Source organism: Stegostoma tigrinum, chromosome 37 (genome assembly GCF_030684315.1).
Source record: "Stegostoma tigrinum isolate sSteTig4 chromosome 37, sSteTig4.hap1, whole genome shotgun sequence".
NCBI classification, from domain to species: domain Eukaryota; kingdom Metazoa; phylum Chordata; class Chondrichthyes; order Orectolobiformes; family Stegostomatidae; genus Stegostoma; species Stegostoma tigrinum.
In genome coordinates, this window is record NC_081390.1 from 23,684,232 (window position 1) to 23,696,754 (window position 12,523).

Sequence of the window (12,523 nt, forward strand, 5' to 3'; positions counted from 1 at the left end):
ATTTGCCTGCATTTGGGCCCATATCCCACTAAACCTTTCCTATCCATGTACCTGCCCAAATGTCTTTTAAATGAATAGGATCTAACAGTTGGGGAACAGAGAAGCTGAGAGAGGTAGGGAGGGAAAAAAAGATTCATATGGGGCATCAGGTCTGAAAGGGATAAGAGGGGCTGACACGGGGTGAAAATAATTTCCAATTCTTCAGCAAAGTAACACTGGCCCAACGGGAACTGAAAAATTGGGGTAATGAGTTCTTTGAAACTTACTGTTTAGATTAATCTTGCAAGAGTTCAGGAGCTAAAATATGGTGAACGTGTAATGGATATGATTATAGTGATGACTGTTAATGTGTATAATTTAATATTGAACAGTTTTATTTCATAAAGATTTCCATTTAAGTTCTCATGTTTCAAAGCACTTGCTATTCCGTGAACCACTTGAGGTGCAGTGGCTGTGTTGGAATTAAACATATAACAGGTTAACTACCATCTCTCCAGCCAATGAAAACATGTTTAAGGTGATATCTCTTTTAAAACAGAAGTTTTTTGTAGAGATGCCAATGTCGGACAAAGTCAGAAATCACATGATGCCCGGTAATAGTTCAACAGGTTTATTTGAAATCACAAGCTTTTGGAGCCTTGCTCTTTGGTCAGCTTGTGATTTCAGAACAAACCTGTTGGACTACAACCTGGTGTGGTATGAGAACAGAAATGAATCAGAGTTTTAAGAAAACATTTGTTGCTAATTTATGCCTATTGCTTTTCATTAATTTAAACATTGTGGTTTTGACGAAACTAATGCTTTCCTCGTGTTTTGAGGCCTCAGGTTTAATGGAACAGTGATGATTAATAAGGATGCTGATAAAAATCTCCTCTGCATTTGTGGGACTCAATCTCTGCCTATGAAAACAGATGCAAAGCGTATTTTTCACTAAATGACTACGTTGACCGATGAGATTAAGAAAGTATGTCTAAAAGCCCCTGACAATCAAAATGTCGCCCTGGAGTAATCTCAAAAGGAGCAAAAAATATTATGAGCCCATATAACCTTAAATACATATACCGAAGAAAAAAAGTTCCAAATATGTTCAAGTAGGGGAGAGGAATATTATCTAATTGATAACATTATGAGCAGCACTATTTGGCATTTCAAAGAAAAACAATCATTCATTAAACTAGGAAATATAATTTATTGCATAAAAATTAATTTGTTACAATAGGAATGCTAAACTTATTTACAATTGGTAGTTTACAGAATGAACAAATACATGAAAAGACAGACAGAGCAATTGATTCTAGCACTTTCTATACATATAAATATGAAAGATGTACATAAAAACTGAAGCATTACGATATGCCTGAAAATGACAACTTCTATGAACTTGCATAGCACTTGAAGTGAATGAAAGAATTTAAAGCATTATTTTGCTAACCGCTTGGTGTCATGGTTCCCCTTACATGGGAAAAAGGGGATTAACTGTTCACTAAAACACCTTGAGCCGCTTTTAATTGATGAATACTGAAAAATGCTGGCCATAGCCATCTAAAAGTTAGCGCCAATCTTCTGTCTCTGCAGCAAGTGGGATTGTTCTTATCTAGGTCCAAAATCTCAATATCACTATTATTGAAATGGACACCAGTATCCATCATAAATTGTTCAAATATAATTTTATAAAAACTATATATTGTCATCAAAACCAAGGATTCTTTTCTGCTAAAAGCTCACCACTGTATGTTGATAAAATTTGACTAAAACAATGAATGAGGAGTGTGCGGCTTAGCTGGTAATTGGCTTGTGTGTGGGGAGAGATAGACCTTTGGACTGAAGGGTGCCAGCCCTGGGTTTCTGGAGATTTTCAGCAAATGACCACTCTTGTTTTTGCAGCCTCTGCCCAGTTAAACAGCCCTTCTCCCATTAACCATCAGCCAACAACACCCTCCCCCCATGCCCCCCGCTATACCTTTTGTAACTAACAACAAAAAGATGCACTCAAAAAAATTGAGAAACAAAAGTTCTCTAAAGGCCCTGTGAATCTTTTCCTGGACGTCACTTGTAGCGATCCCCTGGAGATTCATTTTCAATTCTGTAAGATCCCAGAGCAATCCTTGGAGAGCTGACAACCCTATCATGGAATTATAAGTGGATTTCCTCATATATGGGCTGTCTGATTTGGATTAGGCACAAGCAGAAAGGCTCTCTCTCCCCCAGCCAGATGAAGGATAAGAATTCATGTCCGATACTTCACTTTCTGAAGCAGTCATTTAACAAATAAAATGACACAATAATGAATTTAAAATATATTTATCCAAAACACCTTGAAAATAAATAACTCAAAATGTGCTGTGCTACCAAGTACTTAAACATTTAAACAACATTTACAAGTAACTAATACTAGTGTCATTCTGATGGTGTAGCCTTGGGTATCTCATACTCTTTTATTGACAGTGTCACAGCATCAGAAATGCACACTCCCACATTCAACCTATATTGATGTTGTTTTGGGTTGGCCTGACCTTTTATTCAACTTAAGATGTTTCTGATGATGTAGCCACCTTTCGATGTCTATTGGCTTGTACTATCAAATGTCTCAATGAGGACATGACAAGAACGAAAGGTGTTTTATTTAAAGGCAAGTTTGGAATAAGACATCGTTGGATACTAGTCCTCCACTTGGGAGTCAAATGCAGAATGAGACCATGTGAAGGCTTCTCTATGTGAGAGAGGTTCTGAAGAGAAAATGATCTCGGGTTGCGTTCGCTCCCAGCAAGGGCTTCCTTTTGACCTCTGACCTGAGGAGGCAACTCCCACACGATGCACCAATCCTTGTCCAAATCCACAGCCATTTCTGGGAACTGGCCTCAGGCTTTGAAAATGGCTTTACAATTCTTCCAGTTCATATGAAAAGGGAATCGAGGAGCAAACGTTCTCGGAACTCCAGGTTCCGCTGGTTTGAGGTTTTGAAGGTTCGGTGAAGTGGATGGAGGTGGTGGATTCGGAGAGGGGGAGCACCTGGGGAGCCTCTGTTCTGGAGCAATATGTCTGGATTTAGCCATTTTCATCTGTTAGGCCATTGCAAGATTATGAATCAGGAATATTTCTCCTGGGAAATAGTAGATTCCTATGATGGATGACTATTGCTTTGCTTCAGCCTCAAGCCTCTTTAAATTTGGGCCTCAACTTAGTGCAGGCTGGGGTAGGAATCACTCCTGTGTATCCTGGTGGAGAGTTGGAGCAATGTGGTGAAGGGGGGCAGGTAGGAGAGTAGCTCTAGTGGATGAATAAATCTCTTCACTTTAAGCAGAAATGATGGGTGTTAGCCTGGAAATGACTGCGGTTGATATTACTTGGTGAGCATCTGCTAACCATCATAGGACATTCCTCTGCGCTTATTGACTGACTGTCAAATGCTGCTGCGACACTGTGAACAGTGAAGGTGGAACAAAGCCAGCCAGTGGCACCCTCAGCCAAAGCTACTGAGCTTGTCTCGAAAAGGGAAGTTTTAGAAATCACTCCATAGTCGTGGCTCATGAGAAACTTGCACAGATGTGGCATCTAGTCTGTGTCCTTCCAAATCTGAATGGAGAAACTGTGTTTGCAACATAAAAATAAAACAAACAGGATTAACATGACTCTGTGATGTATGCCCGCATTCACAATTCATCCTCTTCCATTTCATATACAATTGTCTAGTGACTCAGTTGGAATCCTCTCCCTGTTTTGTTTTGTACAACATGTGCACTGGGATTTGAAGGATGTCTACATCGACCGTGAATGTAAACAGATCCTCCGGTTTTTGTACAAAGTCTCAATATAGGAGCGAATAAAACAAAAGCATCCAAAGATATGGACAATAAATTAAATGCGTTTCCTAAGAAACTGTTAATCTTATACAAGCTGCCCAAAGCTTTTGAGAGGAGAGGTTTCTTTTGTCTAGATCGAACATGACATCTTCAGCTCTCATGTTAAAATTGCTACTTGTTCCTAATTGGCCTGCTGCTGCAGGCAGCAGCAAGTGGATTTCTGTAACAGTTGCCATGGATGCTGGGGATCCATCACAATGTTCTAAGGTTATCCGTGTTTCAGCATTCTTCTGTTGTCATGACTACCATCATGTCACTCTTGCCCATCTCCTCGAGGATGCTGGCGAGGGAGTTGATGTCTCCATCATCCTGATGCTGGGCTTCCCACAGGTCCAGGATGACGCCGGTCGGACTAAGTTTCGTAGCAAAATAGGTGAGATACCTAAACATGAGAGAGAGCAAAATTAATATATACTGGGAGGTCAAATGCAAGAACAAAATATGCAGTAAATGGCAGGACCCTTAGGAGCATGGATACACAGAATGATCTTGGGAGACAAGTCCATAGCTCCCTGAAAGTAGCAACACAAGTGGATAGGGAGGTAAAGAAGGCGTACAGCTTGCTTGCCTTCATTGGTTCAGACATTGAGTGTAAGAGTTGGCAAAGTTATGTTGCAACACTATAAAACCTTAGTTAGGCCACTTTTAGAGTACTGTGTGCAGTTCTGGTCGCCACACAGTAGGAAGAATGTGGAAGCTTTGGGGATGGTGCGAAAGAGGTTTACCAGGATACTGTCTGATTGGAATACACTAGCTAAGGAGAGAACAAAAACAGAAATTGCTGGAAAAGCTCAGCAGGTCTGGCAGCATCTGTGAAGAAGAAATCAGGTTAACATTTTGAGTCCAGTGACCCTTCCTCAGAACCCAAAACATTGACTCTGATTTTTTCTTCACAGATGCTGCCAGACCTGCTGAGCTTTTCCAGCGACTTCTGTCTTTGTTCCTGATTTACAATATCCGCAGTCCTTTCAGACTTAACTAAGGGGAGGTTGAACAAACTTGGATTGTTTTCGTGACAGCATCAGAGACTGTGGGGCAGCCTGGCAGAAGTATATAAGATTATGAGAGGCATGGAAAGGGTGGATCATCAGAGTCTTCCTCGCAGGGTGGATGGTGGGGGGTGGGGGGGGGGGGGGCATAGGTTTAAGATCTGCGGGCAAAAGTTTAAAGGAGCTGTGTGAGGAAAGTTTTTTGAGCAGAGTGTGTTAAGTGCCTGGAACATGCTTCCAGGGGAGGTGGTAGATGCAAATATAATTACAATGTTTAAGAGGCATTTAGAGGGATAGGGACCTTGTGAGGGAAGATGGGAGTAGTTTAGAATGGCATCATGATCAGCATAGACATGGAGTGCCAAATAGCCAGATTCTGTGCTGTATGGTTCTATGTTCTATGTATATTCTAACAGAACAGTGATACTGATGAATTGAAATATCACTGATAGTGCAATAATTTTCTAGTTCAGATTGAAACAGAAAGACAGGTTTGCTCTTGGAGTTCTCTATATTTTGCACATACAGAGATGAGGGAACAGAGGTATGATAAACTAATAAATTGATGGCTGCACCTTATGATACCTCCTTTCCCAGCAGAAAGAGGAGAATCAGTTAATCCTAACTCCCCCAATATAACCTTAAAAATGTTGCAATTTGATTGGCTGTTGACAGTACCTGGGACAGGCAATAAATGCTGACAAATGAATAAAAAATAAATTGCATTACCATTCTTGACTGACCGCATTCTGATGGAGAATAAATCTTACTTTTGTTGGCAGACTTTGTTTTCCTTCAGGAAGGACAGCAAGTAGAATGTTGCTCTTTACTGCTGATGGTTGAAATATAAAAGGAGGGACGTCTTGCTACAATAGTATAGTTGAGACTATACTGAGAGTGCTGTAGACAATTCTGATCTCCTTAGTTAAGGAAGACGTAACTGCTTTGGTAACAGTGCAGGGACGGTTTGGCACGGTGGCTCAGTGGTTGGCACTGCTGCCTCGTAGCACCAGGGACTTAGGGTTCAATGTCCCCCCTCAGGTGACTGCCTGTGTGGAGTTTTCACATTCTTCCTGTGTCTGTGTGGGTTTCCTTTGGGCGCTCCAGTTTCCTCCCACAGTCCAAAGATGTGCAAGTTAGCTGGATTGGCTATGGGAAATGCAGGGATAGGTAGAGGGATGGGATACTCTTTAGAGGGGTGGTGTGGGCTCAATGGGCCAAATAGCCTGCTTCCACACTGTACATATTTTGTGATTCTAGTTCAGGAGGATGAAGGGTTTGCCTTGCGCAGAAGGATTGGTGACAGTGCAGTCAGCCTTTTCATCCTTGTCACTGGTGCAGATCATAAAAAGTTCAGGCTCTGATACTAATTCCAGTGGCATTTCACTTGTTATAGTTTGTCATCCTGAAAATGCCCCATTTTTCTGCATTCGCTGCTTCCTGTTGGTTAGTCGGTCCTGTATCCTTGCCTACGTATCACCCCCTCAACATCATGAGATCTTACCTTTCTCAGTAACCTTTCATGCGGGTACTTTAGCAAATGCTTTCTGGAAATCTAGATATGCCACATCTGCTGGTCACCTTCATCCACTCTGCATGTTACAACTTCAAAGAACTCCAGTATTTGACACACAAGACCTTCCTTTCACAAAACCATGTTGACTCTGCCTGATTGTGTTCTAGTTTTCGAAATGTCCTGAAAACTGCTTCTTTGAGTCTAGCAGTTTCCCAATTCTGCTTTGCTGACAGCCTGTAAGGCATATCTCTGCTCACCTGTCAACTCCCAGCTTCTGGGCTAGGAGCCTCCAATCATTGCCTCGGGTGTTTGGTGCGTCCAAATTCGTACAGATTTTCTGTCGGATGGAATATGGAATCTTAAAGGCATAAGGGCCGACCTGTGTGGCTATGTTAGTGCTGCCCTGCGTGTGGAACGGGCTAACGCCTTTGGCATTCTGTTGGGAAAAGCAACAGATATTTATTGTTATGTGATACCAATTCCAATCACATACAACACTTCATTGTGCTCACAACGGTCAACATGAGGACACAAAGTGACGAATCCAAAATAACACCTTTCATTTATACAGTGCCTTTAATGGGTTAGGGTTAGGGTTAGGGTTAGGGTCAGGGTTAGGGTTAGGGTTAACCCTAACTCAGAACTTATGGTATTAAGGACTGTCATCTGAATTAAGAAATCTGGATTCTTCAAGTCACACTGAGATGCTCATATGTGCCACTCAGTGAAGATGTTCTGGGGCAACTCACACCTGCCTAGGAAGTGTGTTATAAGACGCTCACAAAGATTGATCAAAGTAACGACAGTCACCAGAGGAAGTCACAAACACAGCGGCTGGCATTATACCAGCTCAGAGAAGGCTACACACATCAGGAAAGTGTGAAGAGCCTACAAAAGAGACGATTAGGTCTTTAAGCTTATGAAAGGATTTGAACAAGGTTGTGAGAGAGAGAGAGAGAGAGAGAGCGAGACACGATGTTTTGACTATGGAACAAAGGACCACAAATACATATCAGCTCCTAATACATCTAAATGGGAGTTCAGGAGAAACAGCATTACCAAATTTTCAGAGCATGGAATCTTGTGAGAATGTTTAAGATCTGTTGGGCTGAATGGTCTTAACTACACTGCATATACAGTGTAATACAATTAAAGCAGGATATCATTTATATGTGGCAGCATCTGTGGAGGAGAAAACAGAGTTAACGTTTTGGGTGCAGTGACCCTTCCTCAGAACTGGCAGAACTCAAAACTGAGTTTTATAAAGCTCTAGTGAGGCTCCATTTAGAATACTGTGTCCAATTTTGGGCTCCACACCTCAGGTAGGACATACTAGCCCCGGAGCGTGTCCAGCGGAGATTCACACGGATGATCCCTGGAATGGTAGGTTTAACGTACGATGAACGGCTAAGGATTTTGGGATTGTACTCATTAGAGTTTAGAAGGTTGAGGGAAGATCTAATAGAAACTTACAAGATAATGTATGGCTTAGAAGGGGTGGATGCTAGGAAGTTGTTTCCGTTAGGCGGGGAGACTAGGACCCGTGGGCACAGCCTTAAATTTAGAGGGGGTAAATTTAAAATGGAAATGAGGAGACATTTCTTCAGCCAGAGAGTGGTGGGTTTGTGGAGTTCAATGCCACGGAGTGCAGCAGAGGCCGGGACGTTGGATGCCTTCAAGGCAGAGATCGACAAATTCTTGATCTGACAAGGAATCAAGGGCTACGGGGAGAGTGCAGGGAAGTGGAGTTGAAATGCCCATCAGCCATGATTAAATGGCGGAGTGGACTTGATGGGCCGAATGGCCTTTCTTCCACTCCTATGTCTTATGGTCTTATGAGTTCTGAGGAAGGGTCACCAGACCCGAAACATTAACTCTGTTTTCTCCTCCACAGATGCTGCCAGATCTGCTGAGCTTTTCCAGCAACTTTGTTTTTGTTCCTGATTTACAACATCTGCAGTTCTTTCGGTTTTTAACTTATCATTTATATGTCATCCCTCAGCATCCTGTGCCTCTTCTTTTGGTTAGCTCAGTTGGTTCAATGTCTGTATCTAATGCAGAGTGATGCCTACAGAATGAGTTTGATCCTGCCACCAGATGCAGTCGCTATTAAGGACTCTCCTTCTCAACCTCTCTCTCACTGTCTGAGATGTGGCGACGCTCAGGTTAAGTCTACAACAGACCTCTCTCTCGGTCTCTGTCTCTCTAAAGAGAGAGCAGCCATATGTGTTGATAAAACTCTTACTTTTTGAGGTACAGTTAATAGTTTATTATCTTCAGTAACTAGGCTATGTTGGAGATTTGTGATCACAGCTTAGAATCGTTCTTCATCTTCCTGTTCTCTTACCTCTTCAATGGTTGTATGTAGCTGGAAAATCTGACCCTCTCCCTCCACCTGCCGGACACAGATTTTGCAGGAGAATTCAGACGATGCCAGGCTGTATCGCTCTAGTGAGAAGGTGCAGTGCAGAGCTCTCTGGGTACCACTCCAGATATGGTAAAATGGGATTTCCTGGAATACACAAGAGGCCGAAAGAGAGAAAGTGAGAGATAGAGAGAGAGAGGAGCGGGAGAGGAGAGGGAGAGTAGTGAGAAAGAGAAGACAAAAAGGGTAAAGGAAAGAGAGAGAGAGAGAGACAGGAAAAATGGGGGGAGTGAGAGAGCAGAAAGGGAAAGGATGGAGAGAGGAGAAAGCAGAAAGGATGAAAGAGATGAGATTGGAGAGAGAGGAGAGCAAGGCAGGAGAGGAAGAGTGAGACTTGATTATTTTCATTCAATCTATTCATTGAGAGAAACATGCATGGGTGAAAAATAAATCAACATTAAAATGTTGCAAATTTTGGGAAATATCTAACAGAAAACTTTCTGAACTGCAAAACCCGGTTGTTAGGGATATGGGGAACACAGAATTGAGGAGAGTTATGATTACTCTGTATTCTTTATTTGTTGTGAGACCCTTTATTTCTCACCAATAAAAAGTAACAAGTTGTTTTATGTTTTAGTTTGAACAGAGGACATGAGACTTCTGGCAACTGAGTCAATATTTACAAGAGGTCCACAGAGGGGAGTGCGTCAGAATTTACAGAGGGGTCCCGGGGGAGAGTGTCAGTATTTAGAGAGGGGTCCCGGGCGAAGAGAGTCAGGATTTAAAGGAGGGCTCTGAGGGGGAGTGTGTCAGTATTTGCAGGATACACCCGGGGGGAGTGTGTCAGTATTTACAGGATACACCCGGGGGGAGTGTGTCAGTATTTACAGGGTACATCCAGAGGGAGTGTGTCAGTATTTACAGGGGGCACCCAGGGGGGCGTGTGTCAGTATTTACAGGGTACACCCAGAGGGGAGTGTGTCAGTATTTACAGGGGGATCCCGGGGGGAGTGTGTCAGTATTTACAGGGTACACCCAGGGGGAGTGTGTCAGTATTTACAGGGGGATCCCAGGGGGGAGTGTGTCAGTATTTACAGGGTACATCCAGAAGGGAGTGTGTCAGTATTTACAGGGGGCACCCAGGGGGGCATGTGTCAATATTTACAGGGTACACCCAGGGGGAGTGTGTCAGTATTTACAGGGTACACCCAGGGGGAGTGTGTCAGTATTTACAGGGTACACCCAGGGGGGCGTGTGTCAGTATTTACAGGGGGCACCTAAGGGGCAGTGTGTCAGTATTTACAGAGTACACCCAGGGGGGCGTGTGTCAATATTTACAGGGTACACCCAGGGGGAGTGTGTCAGTATTTACAGGGTACACCCAGGGGGTGTGTGTCAGTATTTACAGGGTACACCCAGGGGGGAGTGTGTCAGTATTTACAGGGGGATCCCGGGGGGAGTGTGTCAGTATTTACAGGGTACACCCGGGGGGGAGTGTGTCAGTATTTACAGGATACACCCAGGGGGAGTGTGTCAGTATTTACAGGGGGATCCCGGGGGGAGTGTGTCAGTATTTACAGGGTACACCCGGGGGGGGAGTGTGTCAGTATTTACAGGATACACCCAGGGGGGCGTGTGTCAGTATTTACAGGGTACACCCAAGGGGGATTGTGTCAGTATTTACAGGATACACCCAGGGGGGAGTGTGTCAGTATTTACAGGATACACCCAGGGGGGAGTGTGCCAGTATTTACAGGGTACACCCAGGGTGGCGTGTGTCAGTATTTACAGGGTACACCCAGGGGGGCGTGTGTCAGTATTTACAGGGTACACCCAGGGGGGCGTGTGTCAGTATTTACAGGGTACACCCAAGGGGGAGTGTGCCAGTATTTACAGGGTACACCCAGGGGGGCGTGTGTCAGTATTTACAGGGTACACCCAGGGGGGAGTGTGCCAGTATTTACAGGGTACACCCAGGGGGGCGTGTGTCAGTAATTACAGGGTACACCCAGGGGGGCGTGTGTCAGTATTTACAGGGTACACCCAAGGGGGAGTGTGCCAGTATTTACAGGGTACACCCAGGGGGGAGTGTGTCAGTATTTACAGGGTACACCCAGGGGGGAGTGTGTCAGTATTTACAGGGTACACCCAGGGGGGCGTGTGTCAGTATTTACAGGGTACACCCGAGGGGAGTGTGTCAGTATTTGCAGGGAACACCCAAGGGGCAGCGTGCCAGTATTTACAGGGTACATCCAGGGGGAGTGTGTCAGTATTTACAGGGGGCACCCAGGGGGAGCGTGTCAGTATTTACAGGGTACACCCAGGGGGAGTGTGTCAGTATTTACAGGGTACAGCCAGGTGGGCGTGTGCCAGTATTTACAGGGTACCCCCAGGGGGGAGTGTGTCAGTATTTACAGGGTACACCCAGGGGGGAGTGTGTCAATATTTACAGTGTACACCCAGGGGGGCATGTGTCAGTATTTACAGGGGGGTCCCGGGGGGAGTGTGTCAGGATTTACAGGGTACACTCAGGGGGGCGTGTGTCAGTATTTACAGGATACACCCAGGGGGAGTGTGTCAGTATTTACAGGGTACACCCAGGGGGGAGTGCGTCAGTATTTACAGGGGGCACCCAGGCGGGAGTGTGTCAGTATTTACAGGATACACCCAGGGGGAGTGTGTCAGTATTTACAGGGGGATCCCGGGGGGAGTGTGTCAGTATTTACAGGGTACACCCAGGGGGGAGTGTGTCAGTATTTACAGGATACACCCAGGGGGGAGTGTGCCAGTATTTACAGGGTACACCCAGGGGGGCGTGTGTCAGTATTTACAGGGTACACCCAGGGGGGAGTGTGTCAATATTTACAGTGTACACCCAGGGGGGCATGTGTCAGTATTTACAGGGGGGGTCCCGGGGGGGGGGGGGGGGGGGGGGGGGTGTCAGTATTTACAGGGTACACCCAGGGGGGAGCGTGTCAGTATTTACAGGGTACAGCCAGGGGGGCGTGTGCCAGTATTTACAGGGTACACCCAGGGGGGAGTGTGTCAGTATTTACAGGGTACACCCAGGGGGGGAGTGTGTCAGTATTTATAGGGGTCCCCTGGGAACTGTTTGTCAGTATTGCAGATGTCCTTGGGTTGGGGTGGGTGTACAGTGTGTGTGTGTGTGTGTGTGGAGGGCGATTACCGAGGGTAAGTTGGACTGGAATTAGATTTCAATTATTATCCTTCCACGTTTGGCCAGAATTGATAACGCAACAGGATGACTGGCTCAGCCATGTCAGAGGGAGCTTTGAGTCAATCTCATTGACGGGATCTCGAATCACATGTACACCAGACCAGGTAAACAGCAGATTTCCTTCCCTAAAAGACGTGACAATTTGATTGCTTCATGGCATCTGTACTGAGACTAGCGTTTAATTCTGCAGTTATTTAATTAGTTCGATTTAAATTCCCAAAGTGCTTTGCTAGAATTTGAACCCATTTCTTTCGGAAAGCAAGCACGTTTCTGTATCACTCAGCCAGTGACTCATTCAGTGGTGATTCCTCTGCAAAGCTTTTAATCTGTTTTTGTGACAGTCCTGAGACGATCATTTTAAGCCAACTTTAAGAAGCTTGTTTAACACAGAGCTGCAGCATATCAGAGGCTGAGAACGTGAATAACACATTGGCAAACCAGCAAACACTTTTATCTGGAAGGACAACAGTGGCAGATACATGGCAACACAGCCATCTGGAAGTTCTCCTCCACATAACTCTTGATTCTGACTTGGAAACATATCACCATTCCTTC

General features: G+C 44.7%; 1 protein-coding gene across 3 annotated transcripts in view; it reads right to left on the minus strand.

The window, feature by feature from the left end:
• Positions 1–1,169: 1,169 nt before the first annotated feature.
• Positions 1,170–12,523, minus strand: part of unc5b (unc-5 netrin receptor B) — a 261,400-nt gene continuing 250,046 nt past the window's right edge. For all 3 annotated transcript variants that reach the window (XM_048563554.2, XM_048563553.2, XM_059640249.1), the window contains 3 exons: positions 8,713–8,877; positions 6,623–6,801; positions 1,170–4,242 (listed from right to left, as the gene is read on the minus strand). In XM_048563554.2, coding sequence (XP_048419511.1) covers positions 4,080–4,242; positions 6,623–6,801; positions 8,713–8,877 — 507 coding nt within the window. In that variant the 3' untranslated portion in view covers positions 1,170–4,079. The remainder of the gene's footprint in view (positions 4,243–6,622; positions 6,802–8,712; positions 8,878–12,523) is intronic.